General features: G+C 40.5%; 1 protein-coding gene across 1 annotated transcript; it reads left to right on the top strand.

Moving 5' to 3' along the window:
• Window positions 1-1,624: 1,624 nt before the first annotated feature.
• Window positions 1,625-14,682, top strand: CAVIN2 (caveolae associated protein 2). Its single transcript, XM_002685467.6, has 2 exons — window positions 1,625-2,257; window positions 12,277-14,682. Exons 1-2 carry the CDS (start codon window positions 1,826-1,828, stop codon window positions 13,069-13,071), a joined length of 1,227 nt encoding a protein of 408 aa, XP_002685513.3. The 5' UTR covers window positions 1,625-1,825; the 3' UTR covers window positions 13,072-14,682.
• The last annotated feature ends 7,856 nt before the right edge of the window (window positions 14,683-22,538 follow it).

The raw sequence follows: 22,538 nt of genomic DNA, 5'->3' as shown, positions 1-22,538 counted from the left end.
CAATTATCTGAAGAAAACTGGGGGCCTCTGTAAAATCTTTGATTCATCTCCCTAATTAGCAGGCATATGCACTGAGGACAGGGTCTTAGACCACACTTTATGAGTATTCTCTAGACAGTTCACCAAGCAAAGAACTGAGCAGATAGTGTAAACTCACGTGTTCAATAAATGTGACAATGAATGACCTACTGACTGACTGGCTCACATGTAGATGCTGCCATTGAAGAATGGCACTTTATCCATTATCAATCCCTGACCCAAAATCAGCTGGCATTTGTTCTCAAAACTGTTCATAGAAGGCCTATTACAAACTTTCTGCTAAAGCTCTTTCAAAGGCTGGATACATTTAAAATCAATTCAAGCATGTAAAGTCGTTTCAGGAAATAAGCCCCATGTCCCAAGGGCTCAGCTGAGCAGGGCCACTTTTCAGAACAGGTGTGCCACTTCACTGAGCAGGAATTTGGAAATGTCAAACATTAGAAGCACTTCAGAAACTCCAACTCAACCTGCCTGAGAGTCGTACTTCTGGGCACATGTCAATAAATGCCTTGCAGAGGTGAGCATTTGAGAAAACCTCTCCGCCCTGATTCAAAATTAGTTACAATAAATCAGCATGGTACGTTCTTAAACAGATCACACCTTTTTTATTTGGCTTTTCCTGTTTCAATTTTACTTCTCATGCTGCTGCTGCTGCTGCTAAGTCGCTTCAGTCGTGCCCGACTCTGTGTGACCCCAGAGACGGCAGCCCACCAGGCTCCCCAGTCCCTGGGATTCTCTAGGCAAGAACACTGGAGTGGGTTGTCATTTCCTTCTCCAATGCATGAAGGAGAAAAGTGAAAGTGAAGTCGCTCAGTCGTGTCCAACTCTTACCGACCCCATGGAGGCAGCCTACCAGGCTCCTCCGGCCATGGGATTCTCCAGGCAAGAGTACTGGAGTGGGTTGCCAGTGCCTTAGAAACTGTTTAAAGTAGTTATTCAAAAAGTTCCCATCTATATTACATGATAACTGTCCATAACAGGATTGGATGTTTTAACATCCCTGAATTTCAGTCTCTTTCATTTTATCTTGCATCTCCAATTACAAAAGTAAGAACTGAGCTGTTCTTCTTGTCATTATCAGTTACTTCTATCCCTTTGAAAATTAAAAACCAGCACTACGGGTTTGACTGCAAGTACCCTTTAAATTTGGCCTCTTTCAGTGGACACCAGGCATTCTGAAGCCCATCGGTCTGTTCCAGGGCAAAGGTAAACAATACTTTCCATTACAATAACTTGTATCCAGGGGAAAAAAAAAACCAGGCATCTGCAGCATACGTAGCATAGCTGCCAGAGAAAAGTTTACTAGCTTTAGCCAATTGGAGGCTGTGGCCCTGGGCCAAATTAGCATGTTTCTCTCCGCCTCTAGATGAAGTCAGGAGTGAAATATGACATTGAACTTATTCTTAAAAAGGAAGAGGCACAGGAAAGAAAAGTTAAACCTGCAGGAAAGTGCCCTGTGCCAAGGAGAACGCAATTAGGAAGCTGTGTACATGCCTCTGAACCCTGAGTGGTTCTCAGTTCTGTATCCTTCGCCTCCCACTGGGTGGAGTAGGTCTTTTAAGAGCAGCTGGAATGCGATTCCCCTGATCAGTGTAGCCAGTTGTTGACTGTCTGAACCTCTGCCAGTCCTAGAGAGCGGTGCTCCGAGCTCAAACCAGAGGGCGAGGCTAGGCACCCCCTAACCACCAGTCCTTCTCACCGGGGCCAGAGGAAAGTGCCCATCTGTGCAGCAGCCATAGGGGAGGACGCTGTACAAGCTGAAAAGTTCCAGCACCCAGGTCCCAACATGCAGCCGGAGAAGGCGGCCAGCTCCAGTCCAGTGCCGTCCTCCACGCCGAGCCCCAGCCTGCATCTGGGGAGCACGGAGGAAGCCATCCGGGACAACTCGCAGGTGAACGCTGTCACGGTGCTCACGCTCCTGGACAAACTGGTGAACATGCTCGATGCCGTGCAGGAGAACCAGCATAAGATGGAGCAGCGGCAAATCAGCCTGGAGGGCTCGGTGAAGGGTATCCAGAACGACCTCACCAAGCTCTCCAAGTACCAGGCCTCCACCAGCAACACGGTGAGCAAGCTGCTGGAGAAGTCGCGCAAGGTTAGCGCGCACACGCGTGCCGTCAAGGAGCGCATGGAGAGGCAGAGCGCGCAGGTGAAGCGGCTGGAGAACAACCACGCCCAGCTCCTCCGGCGCAACCACTTCAAAGTGCTCATCTTCCAGGTCAGTGCCCCTGCTCTCCTCCCACCCAGCTGGGCCTCCTCGGCATCCAAGATTTCAGTCTGCTTGGCTCTCCCAGCCATTTGTACGTCTGTCCTGCCTGTCAGAGATCACACACACACACATGCACACACATACACAATGCATTGTCCTCTGCCTTGTGCAGGCGCCTGTGAAGTCTGCAAACGGGCGGTAGGAATTTCCCGGATAACTGCAGCCTGAACCCAAGGCCGGTGCCTCATGAGTTAGCAGGGTGGAGTCATTTGTCAAAAGCACGTGGATGCACTCCGTACAGGTTGGGAAGGTGAGCAGGTGCAGGCACCCTCGTCAAATTCATTTGTCTCTCTGCATTGTGAACGTGGGGCTCTGACTGCAGCTGTTAGTTGGACAGGGCAAATTAATTCAGCGGCTATTTATTAACTCTTTGTGGAAATGAGGGAATCGTGTAAGTTGTGTTTTTAAGCAACAAGTCAAATTTATAACTTTTTAAAGCATCCCTTTGTCCAAAGGTCACCAGTGTTTGGGGAACTAAGTACTGATGACTGATTCCATTAGAAATGAACTAGCCTCTTCCTATTATGACTTTTGGTCAAAGCAATCTTCTTGCGCTCTTTTCTAGCAAACAATGCACTAAAACTATAGAGCATAACTCTGCACACATGCTAGATATGCTTGTCATTACTCAGACCATAACTGTAAAGTAAAATAGTTACAAAGGCTAGTCCAGAATATTTTCTTCTTCAAATGGTTGCCTTGGAATAAAACGGCCACTTAATTTTTGTAATGCCTCAATGATGCAATTAATGTAGCAAAAGGCTATTTGGGGACAGGGAGGTTGCGTGGGGCTGTTGTTCTGCCAAGTAGTGGGCATTTGTCAATCCAAGGGCAGCCCTGCCTAATGCTAGAAGCCCTTCCGCCCGGTGGAACCCAGCCAGTGCAGAGCCCAGGAAGCAACTGCCATCCCTGCCCCAGGGCTGTCTGGTTGTGACCATGTGAATAGGAGAGGATTTCAAAGCCATGGAGGGGAGAGGCTATAACCAACTGTTTGATTGTGAAAGGCACACAAGAAGAGCCTTCATCTCCCCAAAGAGATTTAGAAACTGGAATTTAAACCGAGGGAGCCTTCTTTTTCTAAATGAATCTGCTCTGCCAAGTCAGAACCTAGGCCCCCTTACTCCATAAAAGGGAAGACTCATCTCGCTGCTTTTTGTCCTCCCTAAACTACACTTGATGTTATAAAGCTTCAGGCAGCTGATGTCCTCCTATACGTTGCAGGCTTTTGCAGTCTGGAAATTTTTTAGCGTTTAATGCAAATGAAATAGCTTTTCATGCACCAGATGAACTGAAGAGAGATATGGTAACTGTGCCTTTCCCAAGACATACAAGATCCCTATGTTATTAGTCTAAAAGATATTATAAATCTCAACTCTCAAGGCATTTCTAAATTAAATACTGATCTCCAAACAAAACCAAACATGTACAGACCTGTTTAAATCTGAGTCATCAAAGGAAATTTCCCTCCTTCCAGTATGAATCAGAGAGATTATCTCTTGTCCTATCCCTCGGTGAAGGAGGAAAAACAAGAAATTATTTATCTAGTAGAGGAAATCACAATATGCTGGGATCAGTTTTTGTTTTGTTTTGCCACGGATGTTCTGTGGGTGCTGGAGGGAGGGGTGGGGGAAGATATGTAACTAAAAATTTCAAGGGAACTGTAAATATAACATTTGAAAAAAAAAAAAACAACTGTTGGAAACTTAAAGACATGCCCTGCTGGTGAAGCCCTGCCATGGTCTTTTTGTCACAGTGGATTGACAGGTGTGAAATTGCTGCCAGAAATTATAGGAATTCTCCATATAGTGAGGATAAGGTGAAATGGGCTTAAGACCATTGTAGAGCCTACAAGAATCCAAAGCAGTGTGTTCGGCTCCATTCAGAGCCTCTTAGCAAACAGCACCCAAGGACATTTTCTAAAGAACAGTTTAGGAGACAAATGATTAGAGGCAAGGAACTGGACCTTTTTTAAGTCATGTAAGATCTTTTATTAGCCTAAAGTATTTCAGAAATATTAACTATCAGGACACTCACTGCAAACTGACCATTTTGAAAAAAACAAATATAAGTGAAGTCCTTCAATGGGAAACTTCCTCTTTCTGGACTATTTTTAAAGTAGGGGGTTTTAGAGTGGTAAATTATTATATCCATTACAGTTCTTATATTACTATATTCATTATGCCAATGGATATAATAATAAGTTGTGTTATAGAGTGGTCCAGTATAGGGGTTGAAAAAACATACATTTTGTCATATAGACACTGTTTCAATTCCTAGTTTCACTGCTGATCAATTATGTCCTCTTATGCACATTTTCTAGCTTTTCCCTCATCTATACATCTTATTAATATTTGAATATATTAATAAGATCAAAAGTATTTTGAGCTCTTAATAAGCCCTGCAGAATCTGCTAAGCATCTTTCTGTCGTTTATCTCAGTTGCCCCAATTTACAGATGAGGATGCTGAGATTCAGAGATGCTTACATCTTGTCTGAAGTTATTTAGTAAGCAGTGGTGAAGCTGGAATTTAACCTCATATTTAATTGATTCCAAAATGTGTGCTCTTAAATATTAATGTTTCTTCCCACATCTCTTTCTCATAGGGTGAGAAATAAGTGGATTAACATATTCAGAATGGTTAGTAACTGTCATGGTGTAAGAGCTCAAAGAATAGAAGCTCTTCCTGGGTGGATTTGCATGGAGTGGCGGCTATACTTGTGCTGGTTAGAAATATGGCTTTTTAGTAAAAACTTGATCCCACCCTACCTAGGATCTGCAAACAGCCATGCTTTTGCTTTTTTATGTGCTATTTATTAAAAGCTACATATTAAAAGCTACATTCATTTACTCACTCCCACTTCTTGCCATACATTGTATAACAACTGCCTTGGTGAAATTGGTTACCAGCAGAGGACAAGAAAGCAAAATCCTTTAAGAGCACAGGCCTCTGCCCACAGGGCCTACTCTGCATACACCCTTCTAGTAGCTGCACAGTCTTCACCGTGCTGGGGCGTAGGGTAGATACTCTCTAGACCTGAAGAGTGAGGAGGGCAGAGACTGTACCAGGCACCACTTCGGGTCTTGAAATTGTTTCTCACTTTTGGTCTACTTGGCTCCTATGCTAGACTTTCCCTTCTTAAATCCATTGGTTTTCTGGTTTCAGACAAAAAAAAAAAATTAATGTAAAAGCAAGAGTGAGGAAGAAAATCTGTCATCTGACCAGAACACATTCAGTCTTGTAGTGTTTAGAAGATTATGTTTCCAGTTTGTGAAGTCCTGTTGTGTTGTCTAAAATCTGCTGGTGCCTTTTGGTTGGTTGATTTGTTGATCTACTAGATACTTATATATTAGCATTTTTTTTTTAATTCTGAAATTTTTCCTATTTAAAAAGTCATTTAAGTCTGCTGAACTTACAACATTGTTGTAGCTGTTAAGCCTCTCGTGCATTAGCAATTACTTCAAATTATAACCAGTAGAATCTAAAACTGGAGAAAATTCATCTCCTTTTGAGCAATAAAATAAACTGTAAAATTCCTGTTAAATTTAGCAGCTTCCCTTTTTATATTTTTTAAAAATAATAGCTTAAGATCTATGTTTGAATTCAAAATACTGTGACAGAAGCCGGTATAAATGAAATAAGACTCACTGGGGTTGCTGATCATAAAGCAAATGCTAAAGACTAATAAGGCTAATACTTTGCTTGTACGTGCATAGGTATCTTTTACTAAAAATAAAATCTGTACAGAAAATCAGTGAATTTACTGTTAAGAGGAAATTTTCTCCGTTGATTGAAGAGACTAGAATTTCACAGTAACTGGCCCTGAGGGTGTGATACTCACTTAAGGCCTCTTAAAGTTCTAGTAATGATTATTTGAAAAAGCAGTCTGGGAATGATTTCAAATCCAGGGAAAAAATGAGAGTACTCATGAACAATTTACACTTTCATCCACATAAAATTGTGAAATTGGGTGAAAAGAGTAGAAGTTAGATATTTACTATGACTATAATTCATGGAGAACCAAGCCTATAGATGTGTTCAAATATTCATCATTTGGGTTCCTTTGATAAGAACAGAATTTTAGAAAGGTGCTAAAATTATAACATCTTCAGACTATTTTAATTGATTTTTTTATAGACTATACTTCATCCAAAGCCACTGTTCTGAAAACCATTAATTTAGTACAGACTTAGAAGAAATGAACATATAGGTAATCAAAGCCACATTTATATGACAACTCACGATGTTTATATCACATTGATTAATATTCCAATAAGGGGATTTGGTTTTGATATGCTAATTATCCAGTGACCTTTAGTTGAGGAGATAAACAAAATACTAGTTTTTATGTTATAATTTATACTTACTGAATGCCAGCATTGTCTCGGGCATTTTAAACAAATAACTGATTGTGGTCAGTATTTCTTCAAAAACATCATTACTTCTCTCATATATTAAAAGTCTAGATTCTCAGATGCAAGGCTTCCAAGTAAATGTTGCCCACTCTGTTGTTTTGTAATCTGTATCTATTTGAACAAATAAATGTTCTCCAGTGCAACTCAGGTCCTACAGTTTTGATTCTTGAATGGAAACAAAAAAAAAGTTTGGCATTTGTACCTGTGAGATCACTTTTGCAATCTGTTAACAAGTTTTTTATGAGATTTAAGTTAATATCACAGAATCAAGTATTTTAGAGCTAGAAAGTGAAGTAGCTCAGTCGTGTCCAACACTTTGCAACCCTATGGACTGTAGCCCACCAGACTCCTCCGTCCATGAAATTTTCTAGCCAAGAGTACTGCAGTGGGTTGCCGTTTCCTTCCCCAGGGGATTTTCCCAACCCAGGGACCGAACCCGGGTCTCCCACATTGAGGGCAGATGTTTTATCATCTGAGCCACCAGCACCTCAATAATCATTTAGTTTAACCTCATTTTATATCAAAGGAGCAGAGGCCCTCAGAAACAAAGTGACTAGCAAGGTTTCATTTGATTAATAATATAAATTATAGTTGAATTATGAAATGAGTGAAAATAAATACTATAATCTCATTATGGCAAAGTTCATGTTTACTGGGTTTTCTACAAGAGCTTTTAAATAATTCAGTGTGATTTGTTTTTTGTTTTGTGGGTTTTTGTGTACAACAAAGAACACCTAACCAGTGTGATCTTAAAAAAGAATTGAACCCTTGATAACACTGAAAAATAATGAAACTTTTAAATCCTCGAGAATGTGAAAGACTGCTCAGGGATTATAACTAATGCATTTTATTCTTATGACTTGCTGATTCCACTGACAGCTGCCTTAGGGGTGCAGTTCTAATCAATGGCTTTATCCACTTGGCAATCTATACCTCCAGAAACACAAATCGGAGAAAACCATCAATGTGTAAAAGAGACCTATAAATCAGAATGTCAGGTGGGCATGGTTCCATTTTAATAACTAGTATTTAGAGATTATTGGATAAAACATTCCATGGACACAAATTTATGGTCCTCATATCCCTCCAGGATGCCACCACATCCCTGTGGGAATGTAACCACCTTTGTTGTTTCCTAACAATGAGAATGATAAGTTAGTGACAGGAGAGCAAACTGCCTATTCAAGCTTTGACACTGTAGGCTTCCTTTTCTAACGCTAGTCATAGAATCTTCTCCTTTAACATTGTATATATCTATTTTTTATGTGCAAAGAGGCTTTGCTTCCATGAGCATCAACCCAAGAAATGCCCAGCATGTTTTCCAGTTTCTCTGTGTTGATATCTACATACAAGATGGAGACTATTAGTTAACAATAATTAATATGAACAGCAAACAAGAGAAACTGCAAGGAAAAATACCGCTTCTCAAGAGTTCTTTTTACTCCTTTTCTCTTTCACGGTATAAGCATGAAAACATTCAAATAATATTAATATTCATATATGTTAGAAGTGTGCTGAATGATGGCCCATTCCAGCATGCCTGTCTGGAGAATTCCATAGACAGAGGAACCTGGTGGGCTACAGTCCACGGGATCACAAAGAGTTGAACACAACTGAGCGACTAACACTTTTCACTTTTACATGATCCTTTAAAAGGTCAGAACCAGGAGCAGCTGCATCAGTGGGGCTACATACCTTTTCGCAAATAAATCTGCAAGGCAAACAGTCAACTGCTACTGGAGGCCTCTACTGGGAAGAACTACCCATGGAAGCCACGCAACCCATAAGGGATTCTTAATGCCATATTAAGAAGTTACAAACCCTAAGTGAATATATAGGTAACTAGCATAGTTAAACCTTGACAGAATTGAGGATGATATTTGATCCTCTCCCTTGAAAGAGCCATCAATCTTAGAATATTTAAGAGAAAATAGATTAAAAACGTTACAGCAGGAGTCTGAAGGGAGAAGTATCACCTCACCCATAGGCAGGTGAAATATCACGTGTTTCCATGAGGTATGTATGTTAAGGACTAAACAAGGACAGGTGAGTGGGTAAGACTGGACACTCAGGGAACAATGCAATTACAGAGGAGCCACTGTCCGTAGTTCAAGTTGAATTTCCACCACTCTAACAGTTACTTGATAGTCAAATGCATCTATATATTTTATTGAAGAATAGAGATTTTGAAGAGTGTTAGCATTCTTTGGTTTCTAAACAAACATTATGGAAGTGTAAGACCTAATGTACTTAGATATTCACAAATTTCTGTGTGAAAGGAAAGGACTGACCTTCAGAACAGAACTATAAGAAGTCATAAAATAAACAGTGTCCAGTAGACATAACACAAAATACCGCTTGAGTAATTAAGGTGACAGCAGAAGCATAGCAGTTGGCCAAAAGACATATCTCACTTGTTTCCAGTTGCATAAAGACACATCCAACTCATTCTGGATTATGTCTGTATCTGCTGGGTTTACTTTCATAGTTGGCATCAAAGAGTTCTTATATAAATTTCCCCAGCCTTGTATGAAAGAATTCAATTGGGTTTTCCACCTTTCCTCAACTGCCCTCATGCATGCAGTGTGATCTACCAACAGATGACTTCTGATTCACCTGATAATGGACTTTTCCCAAACCTGTCCTCAAAGGACACACAATAAGTGAGACAAAAGTCTAAGACTCAACAGTTAACTGTGCTTTTTTGACCATAAAATTTATACTGTATTAAAAATGAAATATTATTAGTTTAAGTCTTTTAGAAGTACAATTAATTTGTCCATCTTTTATGGAGGTTGAAGAAAGGGAAGTTATCAGAGAAATCTTTTGATTACCCTGAGATTATACTACACGAAATGTACTTCTTGCCTAGTAACCAAGGCTTATTTTTACAGTTTTCCACCTGACTTTCTGCCTTCTTCACTAAGGACTTTTAATAACATTTCACTGAGCTCTTGGTTTCTTCCTTTCCTGCAAGTAACTCCTGTCAAACCTTCCCAACCCTCTTGTCAAATCCCAGAAGTAATTTTGCTTCTGGACTAAGTATCAGAGCCCTAGCTATTTCTGTAGTCTGCTACTCATCCGCTGAGAATAAAATCCTTCCTTAAAAATGAAAACCATCGAGCCCCATAGGCCTGGTTCTTCTCTTTTCCCAGTGGCAGCAGCAGTCAGCAAACGTCCTTCCAGACACAGAGCTAAGTCCATTCTTTCATAGTGTCCGACAGAGGGGCAAGCTCCATCCTCAGTGCTCTCTTAGGAAGCCTCCTCACCCAACACACACTCATTCAACAGATAGCTGCTAGCTGTCAGGCACTACTCTAGTCACTGAGGCATAACAGTGAACAAGAGACAAAAGTTTCCACCCTCTCAGGGAATACACATCAACGAGAAAGAGACAAATGGAGACTTGTAACATGGCAGAGCTGCTCTCTGTAAAGGTCCATGTTATAAACAACTCATGGGAATCCCGAGCACCTTTCAGTTTTTTACTTTATTATACCGTGTTTCTGACACATTCTGTGATATTCAAAATGAGAGAGTGTGGAGAAAGCTCTGGGGAACAGAGTTTGTGATTTCTTCATTCTACCGAGGAGCCTCTTCAACCAGATGCCCCACTTTCTGCTCTACCCAAAACTTTGTTTCTAACCAACGCATGGAAAGAATTCTGTTATGAGTATGTGTGTGTAAGGGGGAGACACGGGGCTATATCTTTTCGGAGAGTAATGAAATTATACTACTTGGTGGTTAATAAGGAGAGGGATTTTTTATTTTCTCTAGATTAAAACATAGTTCACTTACTCTTTGTAGGGAGAAGTTAAAGGTATACACCCATAGAACATATTTGTGATCATAACCCCAGTTTTATTGACTTTTCAATCAATCAAAATTGTCAAATGGGAAGGAAAGTTCTTACCATTAACATAAATTTTGCAAGAAGTTTAGCTCCCACATGGACTTATAAATTCACTAAGCCAGTTATGTTTCAAACTGAAAGTATACTGGACAGTCCACAATATAATAGGTAACACTGAGACTCGGCTTGCAAACCTGGCTGGCAGTGGGCTCTGGAGCCTGGCCCACCTCAGTATTCTTGCAGAACCCCTCACACACTTGGGAATGCAGTCTGAAAGCTGCTAATCTAGGTCAAATCCTCTTGCTCACATTTGGAAGAAACTGAGACCCACGGAGATTAAGCTATTTGTTGAAGGCCTCCCAGCAAGGATTGAGACTCAGGCCTCCTGCCACAAGTTCTGCCCACAGTGCCATTTCTCCCAGTGAAAATGTGAAGGCACCTTGCTGGCTGGCTCTCATTGTCCTATATTTAAAGAAAAGTATAAAAATCAAAGGGATTCCTCTGCTGTATGACCCAAGGCTGTCTGGATTCAAATCTCTTTGCTTTGCAATGCTGGAAAACCATCTCCCTTGCACTTTGGAGGCAAGTTTTCAGGCTCTGCTCCCTGCAGCCCAGTGAGAGGCAGATGCTTATACACCTAGAAGCTGGAAAAAGAGGTGTGCTGGGAATAAGGGGAGGGGAACAGATTCCTGAGTTTCTCTGTTCACTCTAGGTGGGGGCTGAAGTATTCTTGCCCAAGAAAGTCCTACTTAACAGATAGGCTTGATAAGCTATCTGGCAGCATGTGTCCCCCCAATGATTCCAGAAGGCCATAGTATATCACCTCTCCTTATAATGCTCACAAAGGACCTTCTAAACCTTCATGAGTTGGGTCCCCAGTAAGGCTGGACCTTCCATCCTTGACTCCAAATTTATGTCATTAGAACAATTATGTATGCTTAGTCGCTTCAGTTGTGTCTAACCTTGCAACCCTATAGACTGTAGCCCGCCAGGCTCCTCTATCCTTGGGATCTCCAGGCAAGAATACTGGAGTGGGTTGCTTTGCTCTCCTCCAGGGGATCTTCCCCACCCAGGCATCGAACCTGCATCTCTTATGTCTCCTGCATCGGCAAGCTGATTCTTTACCTCTAGTACCACCTGGGAAGCCCCATTAGAAAAAAACAGATATGAAGGTTGACTATACCTTTTCTTTTGACTTCTACCTGGGGAGAGAACCTGGTGTCTAACAAATGTTGGTGTCTAACATTTGAGGAAAAGATGGGGGCAGGGGCAAGAACTGGGAAGTCCTCACTTTTATCTTCTAATTTGACCTCCAGGCTCTTTTGCAGTGGGTTTTGGCAGGAATAGAGCCTGAGGGTAGGAGAGAGAGGCCCTTCTGAGTTCACAGTAACTTACTTTAGCTCCTTTATCTAGGCAGCTTCCTGGTCTATCTGCACCACAGCCCACTTCCCTCCCTGCCTGTCACTGATAGAGCCCTTGCCAGATGCCCTCATAATATTCCCAACAGGCAACCCTTGGCCTTACCCAGCCTGAGGCAGAATGACTTGATCAGTTTAGAATGAACCCTTCGTATTCTAGAAAGCTAACGCCACAGACATTGGGTTTCTGTCATGCCAAAAACACATAACACAGAAATTACAGCAGTTCAGGACTATTTGTGATATGCATTTTAACATGAAATCTACACTGCCCATCTTTTCAGGAAGAAAATGAGATCCCTGCCAGTGTGTTTGCAAAAGAGCCAGTTTCCAGCCCAGGGGAAGAGAAGGAGGGGGAGCACGCTGATGAAAACAAGTCCCTGGAGGAAACTCTGCACACAGTGGATCTCTCGTCCGATGATGAATTGCCCCACGATGAGGAGGCCCTGGAAGACAGCGCAGAAGAAAAGATGGAAGAGAGCAGGGCAGAGAGAATAAAAAGATCCAGTCTCCGGAAAGTGGATAGTCTCAAAAAGGCGTTTTCTCGCCAGAACATTGAGAAGAAGATGAACAAGCTGGGGACAAAGATCGTATCTGTAGAGAGGAGAGAGAAGATTAAGAAATCTCTCACTTCCAATCACCAGAAAATATCCTCAGGGAAAAGCTCCCCTTTCAAGGTCTCTCCTCTCACTTTTGGGCGAAAGAAAGTCCGAGAGGGAGAAAGCCCAGCAGAGAATGAGACCAAATCAGAAGACATGCCCAGCAGTGAGATGGCCAACGACTACGAGGAGAGCTCGTTTGCAGAGGGTCTTTCCGAAGCGTCCCTCACCAGTGCCCTTGTGGAAGGGAAGAGCATGGAGGGGGATGCTGGGACAGCGACCTCGAGAGGGAGTGACTCAGCCATGGACAGCAATGTCGACTTGACTATTGTGGAAGATGAAGAAGAGGAGTCAGTGGTCCTGGAACAGGCACAGCAGGTGCGCTATGCTGGAGACTATGTGCTAGCCTCCCATGAAGCAGAGCGTTCGGAGGAGGAGCCAGTGCAGCCAGCTGTGCTCCAGGTGGACCAGACTGCTTAAATGCACAGCCCTCTGTGAACCAGCTTGTGCTTTCAGTTAGGTGGGTGACCAGAGCCTAGAAGCAAACTCCTGCACGTCTCCAGTACTCCCCACTCACACCATGTTACTGTCTAGGCAGTCATCACTTGCTCCACAGTAGGCACACACACCGTGACCAAGATTTACTATGAAGGCAGCCTGTCAGGGTCTATGCTTCTAATGTACCCTTGACTTCCATTTCTGTAGTTCCTCAAGACTGCCCAGAAGAAGAAATGGAGCAGTCATAAAACACTGATCAATGCGGCTAAGTCAGAATCACCAGAGGCTATGTAAGATACTAATTATGAAATATGATTCATTTTTTGTCATTCCATGAGCTTGCTGAACACTGCATCAATAATATATTGAATTTCCATAGAACTCTGTGAATCTATATTCAAGTGTGTGATTATATAATATACATATATATTTAAGCTAAAGAGATAACTATATTTCAGAAAGAAAACACTTTTCTTAGAAGAAAAAAGAAGAGAAAGTTCAGTTGGATATTCACATAGTAGAAACCACTGTTTATTGAAAATGAGGGTGAAATGAAATTGAAAGACATTCAGCTAATGAAGTAAGATATGTAGAAAAGCCAGGACTATTAGAAAACACTAAAGAGAAGTTGGAAAATAGGGAAATAGGAAACAAAGAATGCCAAAGAGAATGAAGACAGAAAGAAAAAAGCATGTGCTCAAAAGTAAAATATTTATGATACTAGTTCAAGTATTTCACTCCTTATATAACAATACTAAAGAAACTCATATATATTGGAATAGTATGTTATATCTTCACAATATTTTTATTTTCTAATATTTTCAAATAATGTAAAAAAACATTTTACTATATTAAAGATGCATTTTTCCTTAATAAAAGACACTACAAGTACCTCTCTAAAGAAATTCAAAAGAATGTCTCTTTAACATTGGAATGAACATTAATCTTCAAACATAATACATACTGCTTTTCTTAGGAAGTTGAATCATACTATTCTTTATTGTTTTCCAAATTTGAAATAATCCTTGCACTCCAAATGATGTAATGTAGGTTTATAAGCTGTTAGAAATCAACAGGTTGGGAAGGGAAGGATTCTAGTTTTCCTTTTTTTGTACATAACAGTAATTTCATTCCAGGTCATATTTTATTTATATATTTTCACAGAATATTAATATGTTTACTAACTTCTTGAAGTATGCTAGTGTTTATGTGTATGTGCATATTTACTCAGACAGGGTAGTTATTACTATTGCCTAATATTATACTAAAATATTGCTTTATTTTTAATTACAGAATGGTAATGTTTTAAGAAGACTATTATAGTTTAAAGACAGTTATATCAGAGAGCAGATTTCCTACCTTTAGTATATACCACTCACTATTAGTAATCTTATAAATATAGATAATCTGAAACAGTGTTAACAAACTGTGCTTTGCCTTATAAAAGGAAGAGTATTAACAAATGTACTAATGGCATAACTGATACAGCTATGTCCTTATTTTATAATAATGTACCCCATATGTTATATTGTTGAACTAACAATGACTGTTGAAGAAGGCTAAATAAACCAAAAAATAAAAAGCATACAACAATGTCAGTTTCTTGGTGTAACAATTTTAAAACAAGGAGAAAGAACTGATTATTAACCTCTCTTCAAAATGTAGGCCATAATGTTGGTTGTTTCAGTCTTGATTTCATCTATTAACTCTGCTTTCTTTTTTCCCTGATCTCATTTAGAAATCCAAGACTCATTCTTCAAGTTTAACTTTCTTGACATCACCTTGCCAGCTCTGGAGAGCATCTGAATTTATTGTAGCAGCTGATGAATTTGATAGTTCTATCTGCATTTTTATTATTTTGTACCAGGACTTATAATACCTCAAATAGCCCTGCAAACATGAATGTGTTGAACTGTATGTATTGAACTGTACATTCAGTTTATTCACAGAGATACACCTTTGCTTTCTGCAATGCCATCCAGTTGGCTGAAGACTTAATTTCACTCAGGGTCCTAAACATGCCTGTTTAACCTTTATAAGTTGCTGTTACTTCTTGCAGCTGAGGAGCTGGGAGATCCAGAGCTAATGCAATATTTACATTTCCTTTTCAAAAATTCTTATGTCACTTGTTCCTAGAAACTATCTGCATGTCAGTGAAAAACTGCACTCAGGTATCTTTTTGGATTTGATTGACAGACATGTATTCTGTATTCCTCATTTGACGCATTAAAATCCTGATCAATAAAACAGAGAATCAGGAGAGATGAGTGTCGGAAAATACATTCTGTAGTGATTTAGAGAGAGTACCAGTTGTGGAAATGAAAACTATTCTGTATTATTCTTGAATTATTCGCATACTGGTGAAGCTTCAAAGTCCCCAAATTAGTTATGTCTTCTTCACACCTATGCAATAACCCATTCCTAACATTGTGTCCAGAGCTCAAGAACTGGATTGGTTTTCCCCCAAGGATCGGTTATATGTTAATAAGCACCGAGATCCATATCTTAGAAATATAATTCAAGAATAAGAAGTGTCTATTACATGGATCCAGGCACTCTGGATCTAAGAGATCTAAGAGAAAAAAAAATGCAAAAAGGCAAAATGATTGTCTGAGGAAGCCTTACAAATAGCTGAGAAAAGGAGAGAAGCTAAAGGCAAAGGAGAAAAGGAAAGATATTCCCATTTGAATGCAGAGTTCCAAAGAATAGCAAGGAGAGATAAGAAAGCCTTCTTCAGTGATCAATGCAAAAGATCTCCTCAAGAAAATTAGAGATACCAAGGGAACACTTCATGCAAAGATGTGCACAATAAACAACAGAAATGGTATGGACCTAACAGAAGCAGAAGATATTAAGAAAAGGTGGCAAGAATACACAGAAGAACTATACAAAAAAGATCTTCTTGACCTAGATAACCACGATGGTGTAATCACTCACCTAAAGTCAGACATCCTGGAATGCAAAGTCAAGTGGGCCATAGGAAGCATCACTACGAACAAAGCTAGTGGAGGTGATGGAATTCCAGTTGAGCTATTTCAAATCCTAAAAGATAATGCTGTCAAAGTGCTGCACTCAATATGCCAGCAAACTTGGAAAACTCAGCAGTGTCCACAGGACTGGAAAAGGTCAGTTTTCATTCCAATTCCAAAGAAAGGAAAAGCCAAAGAATGTTCAAACTACCACACAATTGCACTCATCTCACATGCTAGCAAAGTAGTACTCAAAATTCTCCAAGCCAGGCTTCAACAGTATGTGAACCAAGAACTTCCAGATGTTCAAGCTAGATTTAGAAAAGGCAGAGGAACCAAAGATCAAATTGTCAACATCTGTTGGATCACAGAAAAAGTGAGAGTTCCAGAAAAACATCAACTTCTGCTTTATTGACTATGTCAAAGCTTTTGACTGTGTAGATCACAACATACTGTGGAAAATTCTTTAAGAGACGGAAATACCAGACCACCTTACCCACCTCCTGAGAAATCTGTATGCAGGTCAAGAAGCAACAGTTACAACTGGACATGGAACAACAGACTGGTTACAAATTGGGAAAATGAGTACGTCAAGGCTGTATATTGTCACCCTGTTTATTTAACTTATATGCAGAGTACATCATGTGACATGCCAGGCTGGATGAAGCACAAGCTGGAATCAAGATTGCCGGGAGAAATATCCATAACCTCAGATATGCAGATGACACCACCCTTATGGCAGAAAGTGAAGAGGAACTGAAGAGCCTCTTGATGAAAGTGAAAGAGCAGAATGAAGAAGCTGGCTTAAAATTCAACATTCAAAAAATGAAGATAATGGCATCCGGTCTCATCACTTCACGGCAAATAGATGGGGAAACGATGGAAACAGTGAGAAACTTTATTTTCTTGGGCTCCAAAATCACTGCAGATGGTGACTGCAACCATGAAATTAAAAGACACTCCTTGGAAGAAAGTGAAAGTAAAGTCGTGTCCGACTCTTTGCAACCCCATGGACTGTAGCCTACCAGGCTCTTCTGTCCATTGGCTTTTCCAGGCAATAGTACTGGAGTGGATTGCCATTTCCTTCTCCAGGGGATCTTTCTGACCCAGGGATCAAACCCAGGTCTCCCACATTGTAGACAGGCACTTTACCATCTGAGCCACCAGGGAATCTATGACCAAATGACATATGGTCATTTAATATGACAGCATATTAAAAAGCAGAGACATTACTTTGCCAACAAAGATCCATATAGTCAAAGTTATGGTTTTTCCAATAGTCTTGTATGGATGTGAGATTTGGACCATAAAGAAAGCTGAGAGCCGAAGAACTGATGCTTTTGAACTGTGGTGTTGGAAAGACTCTTCAGAGTCCCTTGGACTGCAAGGGGATCCAACCTGTCCATCCTAAAGGAAATCAGTCCTGAATATTCATTGGAAGGACTGGTGCTGAAGCTGAAACTCCAATACTTTGGCTACCTCATTTGAAGAACTGACTCTTGGAAAAGACCCTAATGCTGGGAAAGACTGAAGGCAGGAGGAGAAGGGGACAACAGAGGATGAGATGGTTGGATGACATCACCAACTAGATGGACATGAGCTTGAGCAAGCTCCGGCAGTTGGTGACGGACAGGGAAGCCTGATGTGCTGCAGTCCATGGGGTCGCAAAGAGTCAGACACGACTGAGCAACTGAACTGATACTGATCCTGATTACATGGATCACATCTCACAGAAATACAGCAAAGATCTCATTTTTCCATGCAATCTTACTTTTTAAATATATAGACATATATTTCAACAGAAATGTTTTCTTCTCTCCCTTTCCATTTTTGAATCTAGTATAGTGTTGCATTTCTTTTTCTAAATAAAAATAAAAGACTGGCACTAAGGCCAGTTCTATGCAAAATAAAGATTTTTCTTTTACATTTATTGTAAGATAAAAGCTCAAAATGTTTCTGCTTTGAGCGATGTTCATGCAGAACAAGGTTTGACCCTCCTATATTTCAGCTTACTATCAGGAAACTAAAAGCTCCTTTGACATAGCCAAGCTGCTAGTGCAAGTAAAGGTTATAACAAATGTCATTTGGTGCATTAGGACACTAATGCCCAGGCCCAGTTAATTCTTGCTCAAAAGTTTGTTTACTGCCCTGCAGCCCAAGTCTAAGTGATTTTATGTTGGAGATTGGGAGTATGAGGAATTGAGGTACAGGCAGCAATCATTATTAACAGTTCCATAGCAACCACAAGTCCTTTCCTAAAAACCAAGACTCTGACACTGCAAAACAAGTTTTAGATGAAATTGGCATTGGACCTTTGTATACTGCTTGATCTGGGTATCGAGATAGAGACTTCTTCAGTGAGGACCTCATTTCTAAAGGGAACAGGCAATAAGTCCTATTATTAGAGATACATTCTTCTTATTTTTGTTTTAACCATTGCCTTACCCTATAGTATTTGAAACTCTAAAGTTACCTTTAACTCTGCACACAAACTACCCCAATTAAGAGGCTATACCTTTAGCAAAACAGCTTGATATTCATAATGCTTAAAGACTTTCCACTGTAAAATTAATTCAATATTTATTGAGCAATATAGCCATTTGTTTTTCCTACTTGGTAAAATTCACAGTGCTCAAAGCATGAAGACACAAGCATAGGAGGGAGGGAACAACCTTTCTGACAGCTTAGTTTACACCAGACTGGGTTAGCCAATGGTCAAGTGTACTGAGTACCTACCACATGCTAGACACAAGCACTGTCTCATTTAACTAAATGAATCCTATTAAAAAGGTATTGTTTTTACACTGAGACTTTTAATCTACTACTCAAACTAGTGGGGAGAGTGAGGGAATTCCAGCATTCTTAACTACTGGAAGTTCTCATTCATCATATTATAATTTAACTGTTTTTCCTTTTGAAGGTCACAGAGTTCAAAGATTTATCCAAGTTCATGTAACCATTGGGTGTGATAGTCTGTGCTCAACCCCAGTCTAAAATCCATGCTAAACTACCAAAACAGACTCCTAATTATATCACTTACCCAACTGTGCTTAATTATGAATCATTTTATAAACTCTCTGATGGTATGGTATTAACTTCATTTTATCACCCCTTATACAGCATCACATACAGCTGCACTTCGTAAATGATTTTAATTGTCATACTAATAGTAAGAAAAAGCTGCTCATGATTCTCAGAGAGCCACACAGAGACTATTATTCAGATATTCTGAGGCCACAGAGGGGCTCCTAAGCTCCTTGGCATTGTCCATTGTCAGTGGCTGCAGGGTTCACTGTGGGGCACAGTTTAATAAGTGCAAGCTGTCAACAGAGATAGATACTGGAACTGGCTAATTCAAAGATGGGACAAGACGTCTGCCTTAAACTCTTCAAGTTAAAGGAGTCATATTCCGGTGTCATGCTAGGGAAATCACACTTTATCCTGCCCGGACACATCCTCTCCTAAGCTGAAATTATGGGCAAATGGCAAATCAGCATGGGGTCGGGGGGAGTGTGGAGGTTTGGGAATAGGATGAACCCTGGTGATACAGAGACCGAGCCTCCAAAGATGATTCCTACAAAATCATCCAGCTGTCTTCTCAGGGAAAATGGGAGCTACGTCAAGCAGATGCTGGTCCCTCCACTTCTATGGGCAAGCAGTCAAAGAAAACCCTCCAGGCCAGCCCTCATTCTTCATATATATGCTGCAGGCAGTGGCGTCTTCCCAGAGCTTTGGCCAATGGTCACAGATTCAGATGCCTGAAGGGCTCACACAGGAGTAACATGGTTTGAGGGGGTGTCAAAGCAGTTACAAGCGGGCTCTGACCTCTCTTATGGACAGCCTCATCATTCATCTGCCTGGAGGCAGAGCACTTGCTAATTCCCAGAAAGTGATAGAACAAGAACCACCCTGGATTTGTGGTAAACTGGCATCCACCACCCAACTCCATTTGCCATGTGGGAAGTCAGGCCCAGTACTGCCAAAGCTTCCACTTCTTTTAAGAAGAGCCAAAATTCAGATTTCTTTTTTACATGAAAACCTCCTGGCTTTTTTTAATTTCTGGCAACTAGTTCGAATCATCTTAAACACTGTTTGAGCCGATTGGAACTCTGTCTGCTGTCTGCATGTAGCCTTGGCAAGACCACCAGTTTCTGACTCCGGATCTATAAGTGAGAACTCTTGGGTTCTCCTTCCTCTCCCTGAGGCACATACACGGGAATAGAGAGCTACTGACAGGATTGGATTTGCCTTGAGAAAAAACACAAAATTTTTCTTAGGGAAATAGAAAATGCAAAAATACCCTTGCCAGAACTTGTAAGAAAATTTCTCTTGCCACTAACTGCATCTGTGAAAAGACTGCTGTTAATACTGTATAATCAATGCCCTGAGGAGACAGTCACCAGTCACAATGAAAGGTGGTTATGTTCTCTTATGGGAAAGCACCACTTCCTGTTATTAGCATCACTACCTACTTGTGGGTTACCTGCAGAGCCCCTAGGTATCAAAAAGATAGGTATTTGGGGGTAAACTGAGCATATACTGTGACTATCCCATTTTTATGTTCCAGTAGAAAAATGCCTCCTCCTATCAATAACCTGGAGGTCCTACAGATGACAAAAAGCAAGTCTGCACTCTGTTCTGCCAGACATCATAGCCAAATGGCCAGCCAATATGCCAGTTCTTCAATTCTTTTTTTTGGAGATTTTTCTTAAGCTCTTTTTTTATTTTTATTTTATTTTTTTTTAATTTTATTTTATTTTTAAACTTTACATAAGTGTATTAGTTTTGCCAAATATCAAAATGAATCCACCACAGGTATACATGTGTTCCCCATCCTGAACCCTCCTCCCTCCTCCCTCCCCATACCATCCCTCTGGGTTGTCCCAGTGCACTAGCCCCAAGCATCCAGTATCGTGCATTGAACCTGGACTGGCATCTCGTTTCATACATGATATTTTACATGTTTCAATGCCATTCTCCCAAATCTTCCCACCCTCTCCCTCTCCCATAAAGTCCATAAGACTGTTCTATACATCAGTGTCTCTTTTGCTGTCTCGTACACAGGGTTATTGTTACCATCTTTCTAAATTCCATATATATGCGTTATTATACTGTATTGGTGTTTTTCCTTCTGGCTTACTTCACTCTGTATAATAGGCTCCAGTTTCATCCACCTCATTAGAACTGATTCAAATGTTTTCTTTTTAATGGCTGAGTAATACTCCATTGTGTATATGTACCACAGCTTCCTTATCCATTCATCTGCTGATGGACATCTAGGTTGCTTCCATGTCCTGGCTATTATAAACAGTGCTGCAATGAACATTGGGGTACACGTGTCTCTTTCCCTTCTGGTTTCCTCAGTGTGTATGCCCAGCAGTGGGATTGCTGGATCATAAGGCAGTTCTATTTCCAGTTTTTTATTGTTAGTAATGAGGTACTAAAGGAAAACAACACAGCTCAGTTTTCTGCATGCTAAATTGAAACTTCAGAGCTCAGAGTTGAGGTGGGGGGAAAAAAACTGATAACCCATTTAGCACAAGGGGCAAGACATCCTTTGTTAAGGAGAAACTTTATGCTTGCAACCACCTGAAGCTCTGTGGATGCACATGGATTATCTGTGTTCTCTAAAGTCCAGTGAGGGTTAACCAGATCCAGAACCCCAAGAACATGCAGAGAAAGGCAGTTTATTCTGGGGAATGTGCCCTTATTTGAAAAATCAAATTTCCTAGGGACTTCACATCAAAAATTTTAAATTCTTTCATAATAAAAGGAAGTCCTCTGGCCACTTCCTTCTCAGAATGAATGAAGAAAAGCAGTATAAATGGCAACCCACTACAGCATTCTTGCCTGGAGAATCCCACAGACAGAGGAGCCTAGTAGGCTACAGTCCATGGAGTCGCGAAGAGTCGGAAACAACTGAGAGACTTCACTTTCATTTTCATGCTTAGCTTTATGAGATTGCCCCCAAAATTAACCAGAGAAATTGGATGTAATTCCATTGTCTCTTTAGTTCTCTTTTTTTTTCTTTCTAGTATCACTCTTTTTATTGTCAGAGATTGAAAAATCTTTTCCAACTACCTTGTAAGCTAGACTTCTCAGATATTAAATAAAAGCAGTTGGGCCTGAATTATCCAATAACCACAGGGAGTTTTTATCTGCAAGAACATTTTCCCAATGAAAGTATCCATTTTATTAACATTTATTGGGCATCTGTATGTGCTGGCTCTGAGGATAAGACTGATAAGAGAAGAGTCTTTACCATCTAGGAACTTTCTATCTTCTGAATAAGGGGAAGCGCTGGGAGCCCCCTACACAAAGAATTTACAGAAGCAAAGCAAGAGGGAACAAATAATATGCAAGAATAATAAATCTTCAGCCTTAAGGAAATTGTTATTTGAGAAACACTCACTTGAGATAGTTAATGGAGATCCTGTAGCTCGGCTGGAATTTCCAGAATGAAGGTGAAAGGAATCTAAA

Source organism: Bos taurus, chromosome 2, assembly GCF_002263795.3.
Source record: "Bos taurus isolate L1 Dominette 01449 registration number 42190680 breed Hereford chromosome 2, ARS-UCD2.0, whole genome shotgun sequence".
In the NCBI taxonomy this organism is placed as follows: domain Eukaryota; kingdom Metazoa; phylum Chordata; class Mammalia; order Artiodactyla; family Bovidae; genus Bos; species Bos taurus.
Note: the sequence above shows the minus strand (reverse complement) of the source record. Positions and strands in the feature narration are given on the sequence as shown.